General features: G+C 44.9%; 1 protein-coding gene across 1 annotated transcript in view; it reads right to left on the minus strand.

Moving 5' to 3' along the window:
- Positions 1 to 397: 397 nt before the first annotated feature.
- Positions 398 to 20,197, minus strand: part of LOC137427726 (40-kDa huntingtin-associated protein-like) — a 30,653-nt gene continuing 10,853 nt past the window's right edge. Inside the window, exons 4-12 of the mRNA XM_078777850.1 lie at positions 15,732 to 15,891; positions 13,425 to 13,493; positions 13,140 to 13,260; positions 12,956 to 13,048; positions 7,886 to 7,950; positions 7,646 to 7,733; positions 5,650 to 5,696; positions 1,922 to 1,977; positions 398 to 617 (exon numbers count right to left, since the gene is read on the minus strand). Coding sequence (XP_078633976.1) covers positions 536 to 617; positions 1,922 to 1,977; positions 5,650 to 5,696; positions 7,646 to 7,733; positions 7,886 to 7,950; positions 12,956 to 13,048; positions 13,140 to 13,260; positions 13,425 to 13,493; positions 15,732 to 15,891 — 781 coding nt within the window. The 3' untranslated portion in view covers positions 398 to 535. The remainder of the gene's footprint in view (positions 618 to 1,921; positions 1,978 to 5,649; positions 5,697 to 7,645; positions 7,734 to 7,885; positions 7,951 to 12,955; positions 13,049 to 13,139; positions 13,261 to 13,424; positions 13,494 to 15,731; positions 15,892 to 20,197) is intronic.

The following is a 20,197-nucleotide window of genomic DNA, read 5'->3' on the forward strand; positions in this document are numbered from 1 at the left end:
CGATTTTTATGAAGTTTGATTCACCACTCAATAATATATGGCCGGGCCACCAAAAATGCTGGTGGGCCGTTAAAAAAAAGAAAAAAAAGTGTGACCCCTGTCGTGTAATATTGTTGAAACATTCTCCATGTCTAGGCGCTCCGATGTAGAAAGTTTTTGTCAATCGCTCAAACGGTTGCAGATAAAACAAATTTAAAAGTAAGGGCCGAAGGGGAAAAAAAATGGTGAGGGTCTCAGCCGACGTTCCACAACATTGTGAAGGGTGGTTGTGGTCACCTCTTACTAGTTTATGAAGCCACCTCGCTCTTGGCCACAAGTGACTGTGAAATTACGTCACAGGCATTACAGCCAATCATAGCATCTAATGACACGTGCTGGTGCCAAAATGAGGTGGAAAAACTTTTAACCAAAAGGTTTATTCAACAAAACAAGTTCCAGCCATGCATTTTGAATAATCTTAAACTGTATCGATTAAACGACTGGCGAATTATTAAATAAACTATCTCTCGCTCTCTCTCTCATATCGGATTTTGTATTAGTAACCCAATCCACTGGGATGCCCCATCTCACAGATGAGCAGGTGTAGAATGTCGTTCTGGTTCTTGTCCAGCAGTGGCCTGAAAAACCGAGAGTTTAGAGAGTTTAACCTTCAATCAAAACCATGGCGATAAAAATGGTTTCGGGTTCGTGTATAAAATCACGCTGTACTGTTGTTATTAATCACAAACATGGGCTGATACATGGCACGCACGCAACAAGTCAGCACGATCATCATTATCATAATGAAACGTGCTCCATACAGAGCGTCGGTGATGCTGAATCAGTTTCTATGGCTAGAATTACAATTGTGGACGGGTCACCGCTCTGACACAGGACGATAGGCCTGTAATTTGTTTGGTGTGCCGGCGATAGCTTCACCTACTCTTCGTGAAGGACACCGTGTGATCTTTAACATACTCAAACTAACACCGACAGACGGGACACCCAGTTTAACGTCCATCCGAGGGACGGCACACGCATTGACTGCCTGTGAAACACCGGGACGACAGTTTATGGTTGGGTCGGGATTCAAACCCAGGCTAAACACCTGAGAGGTGAGTCTGTGTACCTCTCCGACTCCGGTGTATTTTACGAAGAGTCAGTGAGTCGTCGCCGGCACACCAAAGAAATTACAAATTTCTGTTCCAGCTCACAAGCGGAAGGTAATGGTAAACCATCCAGTGTAATTTCCTCATGGTTCAGTACAAATTGATAGATCTTTGTAAAATGACAATGCCGAGCGGAATTTCGACCTCTCGGATTTATTCCTCCATTGCCGCCGACCCACAGGAGGAATTGGGTGCATTGGGGAAGTCCCCTCCAGTGGACATTGTTGGTTAATATGAAATAAACTTTTATGGAAAACCACGTGCTGGTGTCGACGTTACCATGTTCATGACGTCACTCATACAGGCAACAGCCATATATGATGTCGATGTTATTGGACGTGATTCCCAATCAGCTGGAAGCAGAATATGTTACATACATTATTGTGACCGCAATTAAATCAATCATGTAGGCAACGTTCATGATGTAATGGGGAATCTCCACCAAGTTGTGCTGCAAATCTGTCAAAATTGGGGAAATTTTAATATTGATTTGTCCAAAAAAAATTGATTTTGCTTTGCGGGTCCTCAAGAGACTTGTACCAATCGGCTTCCATTTTGATTGTGGTACGAAATGGAGAAAACTTTACAAAACATTAACAGTAACATCTATTTGGCTACTTGGGAGACTTGAAAGTATCTCGTATGTTTGGAATTCATTCCTGTGTTTTTCAGAGTTAACGGATTAGGAGACATTACGAGGACGAGTGAGAAACCAGAACTATGCTTTTTAAATCCCTTGAAATTGAGGCAGGACAGCGTAGGCCGCATCTTACCATAGCTCCTTCTGTAGTACACGCAGCGCTTCCACATCCTTTTCTTGGCAAGCCATCTATGCACACGCACACCACGTTGCAGGTTACGCCCTCCAGGCATTAAGCTGGCCGTCTTGTGTGCTGGCATCATGCACTTGTGGACAGAAATGATTCCGTCGAACCTTTCAAACAAGTCACCGACTGTGAGTGTTACCATGTGAGCCAAATTTAAATTCCTTTTCACCTGGGGATACAAAATTAAACCGCTGAATAACCACATATACATCACCGAAAGACAAACAAGAGGAGGAAAAAAAAAAAAAAAAGAATGAGTGGTTAAAAATCCGACCAGGTGTCCCCGAGATAGATCATCACGACATCTCTTTTGTTTGCTCCGGCACGCCGGTAATGATGCAACAAGCAGGCCGGATTTGGCCTCGAATGCCGGTCCAATAGTCTTCCCCAAAATTAATGGCAAAGTACTGTTCAGGTTGTATCATACCATGCCCTTCAAGACCCGGCGAGGTCATGTCCAATTATATTACATTTTAAATACTCGATGTTCCCTATGTCTCATAAGCCAGGTGCTTTTTCACCCGATTATACCTCGGAACCGGATATTATTTATAGCAGAAAGTAACAAGACCTACGGACCACTCTGAATACATCCAAGCAATTCCAACAGGCCTAAATATCGTTTAACCAAGCATTAAAAATTTGCATCCATCACATTTGGCTGAAAGGATGACCTAGAGGTACGCACGCACCTTGGCCTCTGAATTGTCTAGCCTGGAATTGAATGTCGGCCTAGCTTTAAACTACTATCCTGGTGTTTCGCACTGTGTCAGGGTGACAAACCCATCCAGGATTGTAGCTCCAGCCAAGAAACCTCATTGGCAGAACCGTCGCTCTGCAAAGAGCGTGGTACATAAATGAATGAATCCATCCTATTCGGTATTCACCATAACCGAAGAACTTTATTTACGACGGAATATGGCAATGTTAATGTTGAGAATGCGAAGTTCGTCCATTGCATTCACTAGCAAATTGCCCATGGCCGCAAGCGGTTCCAAACAGGGTGGAGATAGAGGAGGCAAGAATGCAAATGCCATCTTCCTGTCATCAAGCTGGCAAGCTAGGAGCAACAATTCACATTTATTGCCACATCTATTGCTCAGGACAGCCAGGAAGCACTATCTCTCCACTCTCAAACCTGTCTCCCTCCTCCAAATCCTGGTGGCGTCTGGTTAAATCTGTTTCTGATGTTTGGTCCCCCTCCATCCCCTCCGTCACCTCAAACGGCGACATAGCTGACCGCACGTGACAAATCCGAATGCCTCAACTCTGTGTTTGCCTCTAAATCCTGTGTCCCAAACCCATCTCTCTCTGTACCCACCGTACCCAGTCGTACCCAGCTGCTCCTGGACTCTGTGTCCTTCTCTCCTGACAAAGTGGAGAAGTTTCTGTCAAACCTCGACTCTGCTTCTGCAACTAGACCAGACAGCATCAGCCCATGGGTCGTAAAATCCTGCTCTGCCGCTCTTTCACTCCCTCTCTCTGTTCTCTTCACCCTCTCTTTTGCTCAAGGTCATCTGACATCAGCTTGGAAATCAGCCAACATCACCGCTTTACACAAAAAGATGCAAAAACAGATCCTTGCAACTACAGACCAATCAGCCTGCTCCCAATAATCAGCAAGGTCATCAATCATCGCTTCGGATATCAAATCATTCCTCTTCTCCAATGGCTTGATTTCTGATCATCAATTTGGATTTAGACAAGGTCACTCTACTCTGGACATGCTGCTTCTGCCATCTCAACAATGGATGGAGGTCTCAATGCCGAACAGGAAATCAGAGCGGTCTCCCTTGACATATCAAGTGCCTTCGATACGGTCTGGCACCTCGCCCTGCTCACCAAACTCTCCTCATATGGTATCCATGGAAACCTCCACGTATAGCTTGCAGACTTCCTCTCTGGTCATAGTCAACGTGTGGCCCTGAATGGAATTCTCTCTTCTCCCCTTCCTGTTCAGGCTGGAGTTCCTCAAGGCAGTGTTCAGGGTCCTGTGCTTTTTCTGGTCTTCATTAATGATCTTTCCGACTCTGGAAAATCCTCTATATCTCTTTGCTGATGACTCCACTCTCTGCCATTCCATATACCAACCCTCAGATCGGCAGGCAGCAGCCTCTTCACTCTCTGCAAACCTGGACAATATCACAAACTGGTCAAACAAGTGCAACATGTCTTTCAATCCTGACAAATCTCACACTCTCATGATGTCTCTCCGAAAAGACCGTCCGGACAACCCTCACATCTACTTCCTGCACAATCCTCTTGAAGAATTTCTGTCACTCAAGCTTTTGGGTCTCGCTATCTGCCATGATCTTTCCTGGGAAGCACATTTCCAAGCTGGCCTCCAAAGCCAGCCGCCGACTGGGCATCCTCCGTCGTGCGACGTCCTTTCTGGGCACTTCTGAGCTCCTCACCACATACAATGCTTTCATCCGCAGCTCAATGGAATATTGCTCTCCCCTCTGGGCTGGTGCTTCTGCCTCACACCTAGCTCGGCTTCACGCGGTTGAAACCAAAGCTTTCAGAATCATTGGAATCTCCCACGATGAAGCTGATTCTGAGGGCCTTTCTCTCTCACCGTAGGCAGCTAGGTGGTCTTTCTGTCTTCAACCGACTCCTCTCCGGCGTTGCTCCCCCTGTTCTGTCTGTGCTCTGTCCCCCAAATATTCCTGCAGTATGCACAATATCTGACATTAACCCTCTTCTGGTGAAACTGCCAAAATGAAGACTCTCTGCTCACCTTCACTCCTTCATTCCTCTTTTCTCCCACCTCTGGAACAAACTCCCACACTCTCTTCAATCCCACTCCTCCCTCCAGGTCTTTAAAACAGCTGTTCACCACCATCTCTTATCTTCCGCCATCCAAAACCTTGATCTTTTCTACCCATGTTAAAACATGCCAAATCCGCCTCTTTAAATCCCCAACTTCTTTCCTGAAATTCCTATAAGTGTTAATTTGTTTTCCACCGTGTACCCCTCCCTCCTCCCCCAGCCCTCCCCCTTCCACAGATCTACCGACGTCCCTGTTCTCTTCTGTTGTTGCGCTTGTGTACTTCCCTCTCTCCCCCTCTTGCCTCCCGCTCCCTTTATTGTATGTTTTATGTGTCTGTGCATGTTTTCACGTTCAATGTGTTAGCTCTTACACGAGCCTCGATTCTGTATATTTTTAAAAAATAAAATTAAAATCTGATGCAATGTAAATGTTTGGACATACGGAGAATGGCGGAGACATGCTCCATTTGAAACGTTTGGACATACTTTTCAGCTTTTTGATGCCAATGGTCAATAATAAAAATTGTAATAACGTCAAAGCCAGTGACCAATAGCAAATTAATAGTAGGATTATATAACAGCAAAGCAACAGGGTTTTTACCTCCACCACCTAAGGTGGGCGGAGGTTATGTTTTCACCCCTGTATGTTTGTCTGTCTCTGAACAGGATATCTCAAGCAGTTGTGGACCAATTTCGACGAAACGTGGTGGACAGGTTGGGTGTGTGACCCAACTGTTGGCTGGCGGAGATTCAATCCCAGGCTAGATAGTTCATAAGCAAGCGTGTGCGGACATCTAGGCCATCCTGCCACCTCTGCTGCTTCAGTATCTAAATAGAAAAAAATGCAACTGCTGCATGTTGTCCCAATAAGGTGTTTTGTCAAAACAGGCCATTTTACTCACCACCACAGACTGCAGAAGGATGAACAGTTCCTCAGGCAGGCACTGCGCTGTGGAAAACACGTGAATACGCCGCGTTATTACATCACTTGTGTTTCGACCCATTAAAATCAGCACCTCAAAGAGAATGTGTTCAGCACAAACGTCCATTTTAAATGATCACCTCCGCCACCTAAGGTGGACGGAAGTTATGTTTTCACCCATGTCTGTTTGTCTGTGAGCAGGATATCTCAAGGAGTTGTGGATGGCTTTGGATGAAACGTGGTGGACAGGTTGGGTGTGTGACGAGGACTAAATTATTCCATTTTGGTGAAGATCTGGAACTGGATATGAGAATTTATTTTTTATAATTTTTCTAAAGTGATTCGTCACCATTGAGAGATTAGGCCAAAAATAATATATTATGGGATATTTCAAAAAGTTATGGACGGTTTATGACAAAACTTTGTGTATGAGTTAGGGAGCTGATGAGAACAAGTTAAAGATTTTGGTTAAGGTCCACATCCAGATCCGGCCTATCAGTGGGATACAAAACATAAACCGTTCAACGTCTATGAATTGCTTTCAGTCAGCCGTTGCTTCTTCGCGTGCACAGCACCTATAACTGCCATTTTGAACTTCTCAACTGTCCTCCAGTGGATTATAGCAAAACTTACACAGCCTGGTGTTGGCTTAGCGGTTAGGGTGCTGGCTTGGGATCCTAGGATCCTGGGTTCGAATCCCGATCGATCGCTGAATTAACGCCAGGGGGGTTGACTCACTGACTCAGCCTGTCGGAGGTCGGAAAATTGAGTACCAGCATGCTGGGATGAATGATCAGTGATCACGGTGTGTACCCCGGTTTAGAATAGGTACACCGTATCCCTGCGCATCGTAAGAGGCGACCAAGGGTTGGCGTCAGGAAGGGCATCCGGCCATAAAAACATTGCCTCAAACAGGGAACCATGATTGTCATGGGGCCCGCAAGGCTAACCCCCGCCCTGGTGGGGAAAATGGCCTTAAAACGATCATTCATTCATATTCATATTACACAGCACCGGCAGGAAAAATATTAAAATTGCAACAAGTTTTTTTTTTTTTTAATCTTTCTTCTACCGACTTGCCGTAGATAATTTCCAAGAAGGAAAACGTACTCCACTGCATATGCTACTAACTCCAACTGAACAGAAGTAACAGCAACCAGGGGAAGTAGGTGAAGACTAAAGGGGAGGGCTTGAGCAATATGTAGACGTAGACTAAATGGGGCAGCCGCCAATCCCCCCCCCCCCCTCACCCCCTACCATTTCCTTGGGAAAGCTATAATAAGCAGCAAGCAATGGTTTCTATGTATCTTTCTGAGTATATCTAATTGCCGTGTATATGAGGAGGGACTAATGAGTCCGTCCGTGGGAAGTTGAAAAGTTGGCGTCTATGCCAGGATATGGATACTCTGGCCTATCATTACCTCCGCCACCAAAGGTGGATGGAGGTTATGTTTTCACCCCTGTCTGTCTCTGTTTGTTTGTGAACAAGATATCTCAAAAGGTTGTGGACGGATTTGGACGAAACTTGGTGGACAGTTTGTGTGTGTGACAAGGAAGAATCGATTCCATGTTGGTGAAGATCCAGATCTGGATCTGGCTGGTAGAATTTTTAAAGTTATTCTTCACCATTGGGAGATGGAGCCAAAAACGATACAAAGCAGGATATCTCAAAAAGTTGTGGACGGATGATTTTGATTAAATGTGATTTTCTGGTCTACTCTGGGATACAAAACGTAAACTGTTCACCTGGCGGAGGTATGCTCTCTACTGAGTGCCATTCTAGTTTGCACTGTTATGAACGTGTGATTGAATAATGAAAAGAATCAAAGTTCCTTTCACACACGTTTTCGATTATTTTAAATCTTAATACTCTTTATTTGGGTCTTAAACAGCAGGAAGATATGAAAAGGAAACTTTAAAACAACTGGAAGAATATTATCCGCTTATGCAGTTGCAATTTAAGAGTTTCTACTCACAGCGAGCGTGACCCGGGCTGTCGAGCGCGCTCCACGCGTAATTTTCCAGTGTTCGGGCATGTTCTGGAGCCAGGTGTTGAGGAGGAGGCTGGAGAAGTGAACCCAACAACCCAATCATCTCAAAAGCTAAGCACGTCCAGATAATTATATTCCAGCCCTGGTTTACTGTCTTCACGTGCTGGGGTACACAAATTAGATCAGGTGTTCAAGTGTCAAATGGAATAACTCGTGAATGCTTACCTGTACCAACATTAACAACAGCACTCGGGAAATTTCGTTGCTTGCGATGATGTCCTGAAAAGCACCTGCGTGAGGAGAAAAATGACGTTGCATTGGCTAAACTCATCGAATGATCAATACAGCCAAGTCAAGACACAAGTTCTCAGTAGTTAGTCAAAGTTTCTGTTTTTTAAGATTATTATTCTTTGATCCAATATGGCTGCGAGACCACGTGACCAATTACATCATGCGTTAACATTCACTAATTTAATAATTGCGTAGATCACACTCAATAAATTTAAAACTTATTGGACTAAGCGTTGTACTTGTCGAATTATGACGTCATTATTAAGGCACCAATGACATAATTAACACTTATTCCCCATGTGGAGTTCTTTACAATGAGCCATGTTTAATTTTTTTCCATGGAGCAGTTTTGGTGATATGGAGGTGCAACGTTTTTCCAAGATGGCGCCTGCACCACATGACCTATTACATCATAATTAGAATTTAAAAATGATACAGGAGGAGGCGCGCTCCTCTGGTGAAAATGTTGTGTCCATCGGACTAAAAGTTGCAGAGAAAAATCTAAATTTCATACTGATTGGATCAAGCGCTGTACTTGTAGAATTATGACGTCATAATGAAGGCACAGATGACATCATCATTGACATATATTATTCCCCATGGGGGTATTTCACAATGAACAATGTTTCAATTTTTTCCATCGAGCGGTTTCAGAGATAAAGGTTCAAGGTTTTTTCCAAGATGGCGTCCATTTAACATGACCTATGACATAATTATAACTAAAAATACAGGAGGAGGTGCTCCTATGGTGCAAAGTTTTGTGTCAATCGGACCAACGCTTGCTGAGAAAATGAATTTTTTTAATGCAGCCACACGCACACATGCAACCGATCGCTGCACCCCGTTTTCGCTTCACGAGCGTACGGGGTATTGCGAACGAGTGGGCAGTTTATTTCTGACTTATAAACAGGGGATGGAGGGCAGAAATCATTTGGTCTCTCAGCATCATCAGGACACTCGACTGCCACTCCAAAGTTCAAATACAGCTGAAGGCAGCGGCACTAAGAATTTGGATTGTAAGCTTCGGGAAAACGAGCCAGACTCAGGTTACAATTGTCATGAAAAGATTGTTGGCAATAAAAACCCAGCTGGCTCACAAATGGCTTCCAGGGGAGGGTTTAATGTGCCTGCTACACTTTATCTGGCCTATAGGTGTAAATGATCAGTTCACACTTCCTGGATGATTCTTGATGCCCTCAAGGCAACATGAGATGAGCCAAAAAATAATAATAAGAGCGAGAATTGCTTTGCAATACATGTCCTCTACCGGTGCCAATGGATGTTGTTTTAAATTTTAACCCAAGTTTAAAAAAAAAAGATAAAACTCCCTGAAAGGTGAACTTGTTCTGTAAATTATCATGATAAGGCCATGTACCAAGTTTCAGTTGAATATGTTAAAGGGTATGGGAAAAAGTCTGGAAACCACAGGTGGGACGGACAGAGAGACAGAGGGAGAGCAAACCTATCGTCCCCTCTGGGTAGGGGATTAATAAAATGACTGCCGCAAGTTGCCTGCGACGCCTCGGATTAAAACGACTGATCGAAACGTCAGGCATGAGCATTGCTAAGGAGATTGCTAAAGTTAGTGGTGCGTTCACTCTCCAATAAAAACTTCACTCTGTGCATTGGAAAGAAGAGGCCACCAACCGGTACAAAATAGTTTGATTGCAAATCGATTAGACAAAGGATGTTACAATTTTGTCATTAGTAAGAAATTATTTATTTATCTTTAAAAAAAAAAAACCGGGGGACAAACCCAAAAAAGGCATCACATATTTCACGCGTCCCACAATGTTGATTGCACACACAAAGTTTAATTTAAAAATGTTTTAAAATGTGTCCGTAATTGCATTTTTGGTGTTTGACCTTTTGCCACCGCCCCAGAGGGCGGGGCCAAAAACGACCTTTTTGCAACTTCTCTCTTTTTTTTTTCTTCTTTTTTTTTGTATACAAGATCGAGGCTCGTGTAAGAGCTAACATCATTCACAAAAAAAAAAAAACGACACACAAAACATGCAATAAAGGGAGCGGGAGACAAGATGGGGAGAGAGAGGGAAGCACACAAGTACAACAGCAGAGAACAGGGACAACGGAAGATCTGTGGGAGGGAGAGGGCTTGGGGGGGGGGGGGGGGGGGGAGGGAGGAGTTCCAGGAAAGTTCCAGGAAAGAAAGAAGTCGGTATTTGGAAGAAAAAAAAAGTGGATTTGGGATGAATTAACGGCGGTAGAAGAGATCAAGGTTTTGGATGGGGGAAGATGAGAGATGGTGGTGAACAGCTGTTTTAAAGACCTGAAGGGAGGAGTGGGATTGAAGAGAGTGAGGGAGTTTGTTCCAGAGGTGGGAGTAAAGAGGAATGAAGGAGTGAAGGTGAGCAAAGAGTCTTGATTTTGGCAAATTCACCAGAAGATGGTTACTGGCAGATCTTGTACGACCTATAGGAATATTTGCGGGAGAGAGCACAGATAGAGCTGGGGGAGCTAGGCCGGATAGGAGTCGGTAGAAGACAGAAAGACCACCAAGCTGCCTGCGGTGAGAGAGAAAGGCCCTCAGAATCAGCTTCATCGTGGGAGATTCCAATGATTCTGAAAGCTTTGGTTTCAACAGCGTGAAGACGAGCTAGGTGTGAGGCAGGAGCACCAGCCCAGAAGGGAGAGCAGTACTCCATTGAGCTGCGGATGAAAGCCTTGTATGTGGTGTGGAGCTTAGGTGATGCCAAGGAAGGACTTCGCACGATGGAGGATGCCCAGTCGGCAACTGGCTTTGGAGGCCAGCTTGGAAATGTGGTTTTCCCAGGAAAGATCATGGCAGATAAAAAAAAACACCTTTAGAGGCCATTTTTCCCCGCAAGCGGGGGTTTGCCTTTTTCGGGAACTGTGGTTGTTGTTGTTTTTCGGTCCCCTTTTTGAAGCAATGTTTTACGGCCGGATGCCCTTCCTGACGCCAACCCTTTTTGCCGCAGAGCACAGATAGTGAGATAGTGAGATAGTGAGATGAGTGAGATGAGTGAGATGAGATGAAAGTGAGATAGTGAGATAGTGAGATGGCAGATAGTGAGACCCAAAAGCTTGAGTGACAGAACTTCTTGGAGAGGATTGTTCAGAAAGTAGATGGGAGGGTTGTCCAGTCGGTCTTTTCGGAGAGACATACTAAGAATGTGAGATTTGTCAGGATTGAAAGGCATGTTCCACTTGTTTGACCAGTCTGTGATTTTGTCCAGGTCTGCAAAGAGTGACGAGGCTGCAGACTGCCGATCTGAGATATGAGGAATGGAGCGGCAGAGTGTGGAGTCATCAGCAAAGAGATAGAGAGGATTTTCAAGAGTCAGAGAGATCATTGATAAAGACCAGAAAAAGCACAGGGCCCAGAACACTGCCTTGAGGAACTCCAGCCTGAACGGGAGGGGGAGATGAGAGAAACCCATTCAGGGCCACACGTTGACTATGACCAGAGATAAAGTCCGCAAGCCATGCGTGGAGATTTCCATGGATACCAGAGGAGGAGAGTTTGGTGAGCAGAGCGTGGTGCCAGACCGTATCGAAGGCACATGATATGTCAAGGGAGACAGCTCTAATTTCCTGTTTGGCATTGAGGACCTCTATCCATTGTTGAGACAGCAGAAGCAGCATGTCCAGAGTAGAGTGACCTGGTCTGAAACCAAATTGATGATCAGAGATCAAGCCATTGGAGAAGAGGAAAGATTTGATATCCAAAGCAATGATGGATTCCATGACTTTGCTGATAATTGGGAGAAGGCTGATTGGTCTGTTGTTGCAAGGATCTGTTTTTGCACCTTTTTGTGTAAAGCGGTAATGTTGGCTAATTTTCAAGCTCATGGCAGATGACCTTGAGCAAAAGAGAGGGTGAAGAGAACAGAGAGAGGGGGAGATAGAGCGGCAGAGCAGGATTTTAGGACCCCTTTTTCGTCTTATTTCGTCTTATTATCTTATTTCTTCGTCTTATTTTGTCTTTCGTCTTATATTTCGTCTTATTATCATTCGTCTTATTATCATTCTTATTTCGTCTATCTTATATCTTATCTTATCTTATCTTATCTTATATCGTATATCTTATTTCGTCTTATTATCATTAAACAGCTGATGCCGTCTGGTCCAGTTGCAGAATCATCGTCGAGGATTGACAGAAACTTATCCACCTTGTCAGAAGAGAAGGACACAGAGTCCAGGAGCAGCTGGATACGACTGGGTACGGTGGGTACAGAGAGGGACGGGTTTGGGACACAATATTTTGAGGCAAACACAGAGTTGTGGCATTCAGCTTTTTCACGTGCGGAGTCAGCTGTGTAGCCGTTTGAGGTAAGGGAGGGAAGGGGAACAAACACCAGAAACAGATTTGACCAGACACCAGACGATTTGACCAGACGACTCTTGCACCTTTTCTTGCACCTTCGTGCAATGTGATGCTCATAACTACCAAGTTTGTGATTTTCCAATTAACTGTTCAGGAGGAGATGGCGGGATGGACAGACAGATGGAGCCGATTATAATATACCCATTTTTTTTCAAATTGGGAATAATTAGTGATCACGGGGCTGACAGGAGAGGTAGCACACCTGTCTCTGAGCTTTCTCGTCTAGGTTCAATTCCCAACCCAAGTTTGTATAAAGTGTCATCTTGGCAGGGTGGTACATCATTGAGTACGCATACTTCAGACTGGATGTTAAGTCAGCTGTCCTGTCTGGTAACATATGCCTGTGGATGCTAAACATCCCAAAGTACCTTTCAAAATGAGTGGGCCATCATGTGTTGATGGTAGCTAAATACCAAATTTCTGCCCTGGTTGAGGGCAACTTCAGCACCACTCCACATGGGAGAAGTGACCTGTCCTGGGTGAATTCTCCACTAAGGAAATGCTCACAACCGAAGGTCATGGACACTCACACTCCCAAAGGGTGTGTCGAGCAACAAGGGCAAATTGGTGGTGGCGGCATCCAGCTCACAGTGCAACCTCTACAAACGCCATGACGAGTATGAAGCAATTCGTACCAACAGGGGCGTTGTTGCCAGGGAGCCGTGGAGCCTTCTCCTCAGCCACCTGCTGCATGGTCGTGTACAGGGTCAAAGCACCTTCGTAATCATCTGCACAGCATTTGTCGGATAAATGTACATGACTCTCAACATGATGACAGGAAATTGATGAATGAAAATGGAAAGGGGGCAGTCGTCGTACGTGTGAGCAGACAGCATGATGCCGCCTGTCCCAGTGAGTGCAGGCTGGCAAAGGGCGTCTCGTATTGCAGTTCGGCAGCACGGCGGAAGAACACGCAAGCCTCCCCGTCCTTACCCATCAACTGGAAACAGCAAAAAAATGATTCAGCACATTCAATGTCTACTCCACACCCTTAATTTTCTCATCAGGCAAAATTATGCAGATATCAGGCAATTCAGGGCAAGTTGGTTTGACTGTTTTGCATTGAACTTAGCTTATGGAAGGCCTAAGGGTCATAACTCTTACCTTCAAGGATTGCGCAAGATCGAGACAGAGGCTCGCGGCCATGGTAGTCTGTCTTAGTTCCGTGTAAACCTGCACAAGTTACACAGAATGGAAAGTTTCATTTGGCCCTTCAACGTTTTAAATCTTGAATATCTCGCAACCACTGCGGACAAGACAAAGAGGCATCCAACTTGTTCATCAGCAGCTTTGCGCACTTCCTAACACTCCACAAGCAACGTGGATTTTAGAGATTCAATTCAGGGCCGAGCTCTTCCAGATCATCGGCACTGCCAAAGCAGTCTCTCTGCCGAGAATACACTGGATGCTTTGCCATTATTCTACCAAGTGGTAATCAGGGTAGGAAGTTGGTAAGGATATGACGCACAATGGGCCATGGCCTACTCTTAAGAAGTTACAGTGGGATCTTTAAAATTTGCAGGCGAATGCTGGCAGACAGGGCACCCAGCTTAGCATCCTTCCAAATGCTTATTACCCTGCACTCGTGAAGCAAAAAGCAGGGTTAGGCATTTGGTTACGTACATGTCTGCATTTTAAAAATTCATTTTCTCGCAACTGTTGGACCGATTGACACAAACTTTTACCATAGGAGCACCTCCGCCTGCAGAATTTTTTATCCATTACGGACGCCATCTTGGAAAAGCGTTACACATCTATATCTCCGAAACTGCTCAATGGAAAACATTGAAACAAGGCTCATTGTCAAGTACTCCCCATGGGGAATAAGATATGTTAATGATGATGTCATCGGTGCCTTCATTATGACATCATATTTCGACAAGTACAATGCTTGATCTGATCAGTCTGAAAAAAAAATTCTCTGCAACTGTTAGTCCGATGGGCACGAAATTTTGACCATAGGAGAGCCTTTTCCTGTAGAATATTTTAATGACTAGTGAGGTACCTGTGCTACACACGGGTGGGAGACCAGAATCAAACAAACAATGCAGAAACGGCGAATGCTAAGGCATGAAACCAATAAATTCCACATTACTGTAGCACCTTCAGTCACACATCAGACATGGACAGCAAGTTCGTGAAGGACTTCCATGAAAAACGTACCCGTTCGCAAACAAACGGGTACGTTTGTTTCATACCCAGTCAATGGCGAATATGCGCCATTGCGAATTTCACGTTTAGAAAGTAGAAACCGTCACGGCATTTCGTCATTCACTTGAACTCGATATCTCTTTTTTCATTCCAAACAGCATAACTCCAATCACAAATTAAATAGCATTAATATAAAAAATAAACTTTTAACAACATTCGTGACATAAACAAATATTTAAATCCTGATGTGAAGTTCCGTACGGTTGGGTGAATACAATTACGAATTCAAAATCGTAATTCTATTCACTCAATTCCAATCATCAATTGATACTTTAACAAAATACTGCTTTAAATGACGGTTGTATTGGGATATTATCAAACCAGCTCAATGCCATAATCTGTCCACTTCCGCATTCGCAGCAGGTTCGTAATTCATCAGGATTTTCCTCAATTCCGCAATGAAATGTTCATGAAATACTGTTCAGCCGTTTTTTATTTTCATGTCATGTTCTTTTGGTGAATTATCGTAGGATTTTACTGCAAAGGTTCCAGGAAATCGTTGCGATCGGTGCAGCCGTTTTTGCGGTACCCGGGACAATAACGTTATGCGGAAGTTCAAACCTGAAAATGCTGGAGACCAAAGCTGAAATTGGAAAAACAATAAAGCCTATTTTACTCCAGGGGGTCCGAGGATTACCCACCCAAAATATCATTGCGATCGGTTCAGCCGTTTTTGCGGTACCTGGGAACGGACGGACAGACGGACAGACAGACATTTGGTGAATTCTAGTACGATAATTATGACGTCACGTGGTACAGGCGACGTCTTGGAAAAAAATCGAAAAACATTGCACCTTTATATCTCCGAAACCACTCAATGGAAAAAATTGAAACATGGCTCATTGTAAAGAACTCCGAATGGGGAATAAGTGTTGTTAACGATGACGTCATTGTTGCCTTAATTATGATGACATAATTCGACAGGGACAATGCTTAGTCTGATCAGTTTGAAATTTATTGAGTGTGATATACACAACAATTATATCAGACAATGTAAATTAATGATGTCATCGCTCACCTGGCCTGGCAGCCATATTGGATCATAGAAAAAAACCCTTCAACAACAGAAGAGTTGACTCGCACCACGTTGACAGCGCAGGTTAAGTATTTTATGAATACCATCTAGTTGAAAGTATGCCTGATTATAGAGGTAGAAATGAAGCGAGTTGAATGCACTCTGTGCAACCATGTGACTTTTACCTTGATGGCACAGTTGAATGCATTGCAGGAAGACTGCAGGGCTTCCTGTAGACTAGGCAGGTGCAATGTCCAATTGTCCACCTCAGCACGCAGAAGTAGACGAGCTGCTTCCGTTAATGTCTCTGCTTCCCCAAGACCATTCATCACCGCCTGTTCACACCTGCCGCAGTCCAGAGTTTTTCTCAAATAATTGCAACGATACTCACAATTATATTTCTCTCAAATCATATTATCCAAGATAAAAATGGCCAATTGCAAAGAGTTATTATAGTCAATAATATCATCAAAGATCAAGCAGTTTTTTGAAACCCTTGGAATTCAATGCAACTGCACCCAACTCTGAGATGCACCCATTCATTCAACGATTCATTCTCCCAATTGAACTCCACATGAGTTTATAATGGGGCTTCATTCACAAAATACAACGCTTGATCTGCTTCGAATGATGAATTTCACCAAACTGCTCTCCTCAACCTAGCATGGGTTAAGGACTTCCCTTGCGACGTCTGCCTGAAGGCTGTGACAGTATAAGTCAAGTGGCTCGTCTATCACCACACATACACTGCCACACGTATTTAGCTCATTGGAGTTGAGCCTGGATACCAAGAGCCGAGACTGCAAGAAATCTACAAAGGATCAATGATATCTGCCATCTGCCATGATATCTGACAATGATCTACAAAGGATCACTATCTGCCATGATCTTTCTTGGGAAAACCACATTTCCAAGCTGGCCTCCAAAGCCAGTCGCCGACTGGGCATCCTCCGTCGTGCGAAGTCCTTCCTTGGCACACCTGAGCTCCTCACCACATACAAGGCTTTCATCCGCAGCTCAATGGAATACTGTTCCCCCCTCTGGGCTGGTGCTCCTGCCTCACACCTTGCTCGGCTTCACGCTGTTGAGGCCAAAGCTTTCAGAATCATTGGAATCTCCTGCGATGTAGTCAACGCCGAGGGCCTTTCACTCACTCACCGCAGGCAGGTTGGTGGTCTTTCTGTCTTCTACCGACTCCTCTCCGGCCTTGCTCCCCCAGCTCTCTCTGTGCTCTGTCCCCCCAATATTCCTTCAGGTCGCACAAGATCTGCCTGCAACCCTCTTATGGTTAAACTGCCAAAGTCTAGGCTCTCTGCTCACCTTCACTCTTTCATTCCCCTTTTCTCCCGCCTCTGGAACAAACTCCCCCACTCCCTTCAATCCCACTCCTCCCTCCAGGTCTTTAAAACAGCTGTTCACCACCATCTCTTATCTTCCCCCATCGAAAACCTTGATCTTTTCTACCCCCGGTAATTCACCCCAGAGTCCTTGCAGTGTTCATGTTTTAATCCTCTCCCACCTCCCCCCCAAGTCCTCCCGATGTCCCTGCTCTCAAATGTTGTGTTTGTGTCCTTCCCCCTCTTCCCCCTCTCTTTTGTGTCCTTCCCCCTCTCTCCCCATCTTGTCTGCCGCTCCCCTTGTTTTTTGTGTGTCGGTTTGTCTTTTTGTGTGATTAATGTTAGCTCTTTCACGAGCCTCGATCTTGTATACAAAAAAAATAAAAAATGATATGAACTGGGTGAAAAGTCAAATACAGTCGGACCCCGACACTCACGGTGGACACGTTCCTGGAAAATGCCACGAATGTCGGAAACCGCAAATGTGGGGGCATTGTTTCAATGGGAAAATAGGGAATAGGTTCCTGGCAGTTCCTGATTCATGGAAAATCCCACTATCGAGGAAAATCCCTCGAATGTCAAGGAAAATCGTGCTAATGTCGAGGAAAATCCTGCAAATTTCGAGGAAAATCCCACAAATGTCGAGGAAAATCCCACGAATGTCGAAGAAAATCACTCAAATGTCAAGAAAAATCATGCTAGTGTCGAGGAAAATCATGCTAGTATCAAGGAAAATCACACGAATGTTGAGGAAAATCATGCTAGTGTCGAGGAAAATCCCTCGAATGTCAAGGAAAATCCCACGAATGTCAAGGAAAATCCCACGAATGTCAAGGAAAATCCCACGAATGTTGAGGAAAATCCCTCGAATGTCGAGGAAAATCCCATGAATGCCAAGGAAAATCCTGCGAATGATGAGAAAAATCACGCGAATGTTGAGGAAAATCATGCTAATGTCGAGGAAAATACCACGAATATCAAGCAAAATCATGCGAATGTCGAGGAAAATCCTGCAAATGTTGAGGGAAAGCCCTTGAATGAAGGAAAATCCTCCCAATTATCAGCAAAGTCGTGGAATCCATCATTGCTTCGGATATCAAATCCGCTGCTTCTGCTGTCTCAACAATGGATGGAGGTCCTCAATGCCAAACAGGAAATCAGAGCCGTCTCCCTTGACATATCACGTGCCTTCGATACGGTCTGGCACCCAGCTCTGCTCACCAAACTCTCCTCCTATGGTATCCATGGAAATCTCCATGCATGGCTTGCAGACTTCCTCTCTGGTCGTAGACAACGTGTGGCCCTGAATGGATTTCTCTCATCTCCCCTTCCTGTTCAGGCTGGAGTTCCCCAAGGCAGTGTTCTGGGCTCTGTGCTTTTTCTGGTCTTTATCAATTATCTCTCCGACTCTCTGGAAAATCCTCTCTATCTCTTTGCTGATGACTCCACTCTCTGCCGCTCCATTCCTCTTCCCTCAGATCAGCAGTCTGCAGCCTCCTCACTCTCTGACGACCTGGACAAAATCACAGACTGGTCAAACAAGTGGAACATGTCTTTCAATCCTGACAAATCTCACACTCTTACTATGTCTCTCCGAAAAGATCGACTGGACAACCCTCCCATCTACTTTCTCAACAATCCTCTCCAAGAAGTTCTGTCGCTCAAGCTTTTGGGTCTCACTATCTGCCATGATCTTTCTTGGGAAAACCACATTTCCAAGCTGGCCTCCAAAGCCAGTCGCCGACTGGGCATCCTCCGTCGTGTGAAGTCCTTCCTCTGCACACCTGAGCTCCTCACCACATACAAGGCTTTCATCCGCAGCTCAATGGAATACTGTTCTCCCCTATGGGCCGGTGCTCCTGACTCACACCTAGCTCGGCTTCACGCTGTTGAAACCAAAGCTTTCAGAATCATTGGAATCTCCCGTGATGAAGCTATCTCCGACGGCCTTTCACTCACTCACCACAGACAGGTAGGTGGTCTTTCTGTCTTCTACCGACTCCTCTCCGGCCTTGCTCCCCCAGCTCTCTCTGTGCTTTGTCCCCCAAATATTCCTACAGGTCACACAAGATCTGCCAGCAACCCTCTGATGGTTAAACTGCCGAAATCTCGGCTCTCTGCTCACCTTCACTCTTTCATTCCTCTTTTCTCCCGCCTCTGGAACAAACTCCCACACTCCCTTCAATCCCACTCCTCCCTCCAGGTCTTTAAAACAGCTGTTCACCACCATCTCTTATCTTTCCCCATCCAAAACCTTGATCTTTTCTACCCCCACTAATTCACCCCAGATCCACCTTGTTTGAAATTCCAACTTCTTTCCTGGAAGTCCCGGCAGTGTCCATATGTTTTATACCTCTCCCACCCCCCCCCCCCTTCCCATGCCTCCCCCCCCCCAAAGCCCTCCCCCTCCCACAGATCTCTCGATGTCCCTGCTCTCAGATGTTGTGTTTGTGTTCCTCCCCTTCTCGCCCCATCTTGTCTACCGCTCCCCATGTTATATGTTTTATGTGTCGGTTTGTCTTTCTGTGTGATTAATGTTAGCTCTTTCACGAGCCTCGATCTTGTATACAAAAAAAAAAATCCCTCGAATGAAGGAAAATCCCATGAATGTCGAGGAAAATCATGCTAATTGTCGTGAAATTGTGCCTAAGTTTGAACCCAGGTGTGTGCGGCTTTTGTCCACTGCGCGGCAGTTATAAGAACTCAGACAGACAGCGCTACGATCATTCCTGTGACATTTATCGTGTGTAATGTTGTGCATACTTAGATGGTGCGTATGATTCCTTTGTTCCAGGCTTGCTTGTGCTAGTTGCAAATCCATTACTGATTCCTATGAATGCTGAATATAGATGTGTTGCTTGTTGGTTTTCTTAACAGGTATTGCTAGAGATCGATTCAGAATTAAACTCACAATCTGAGACAATGTTGTAACTCTGGTTTTTACAACAATTAATTCTGAATCTGAGAATGTGCACACCTCTGTGCACACTGCAGTCCCTCTGTGCACACCTTGCACTTGAATGTAGCTGCCACACTGGTTAATGACCCTCTCGAACCACTACATTTTTGATGAACCCACTCAGCGCACATTGTACATTGAATGGAGTTCACTCCGACACCCTTCCTGCACACAGCACACGGCCACTTCCCAGTTCATTCCATCTCACCACATGCTTTACCACTTGCCATCACCTTCGTTTTTCCGATATTCACCTTCAGACCTTTTGTCTCCATACATTCCTTCCACTTGTTCATCTTCTCCTTCAGTCCATCCATACTTTCTGCAATCAACACCAGATCATCTGCATACGACT

This window comes from Myxine glutinosa, chromosome 5 (assembly GCF_964187855.1).
Source record: "Myxine glutinosa chromosome 5, kmMyxGlut1.1, whole genome shotgun sequence".
NCBI classification, from domain to species: Eukaryota; Metazoa; Chordata; class Myxini; order Myxiniformes; family Myxinidae; genus Myxine; species Myxine glutinosa.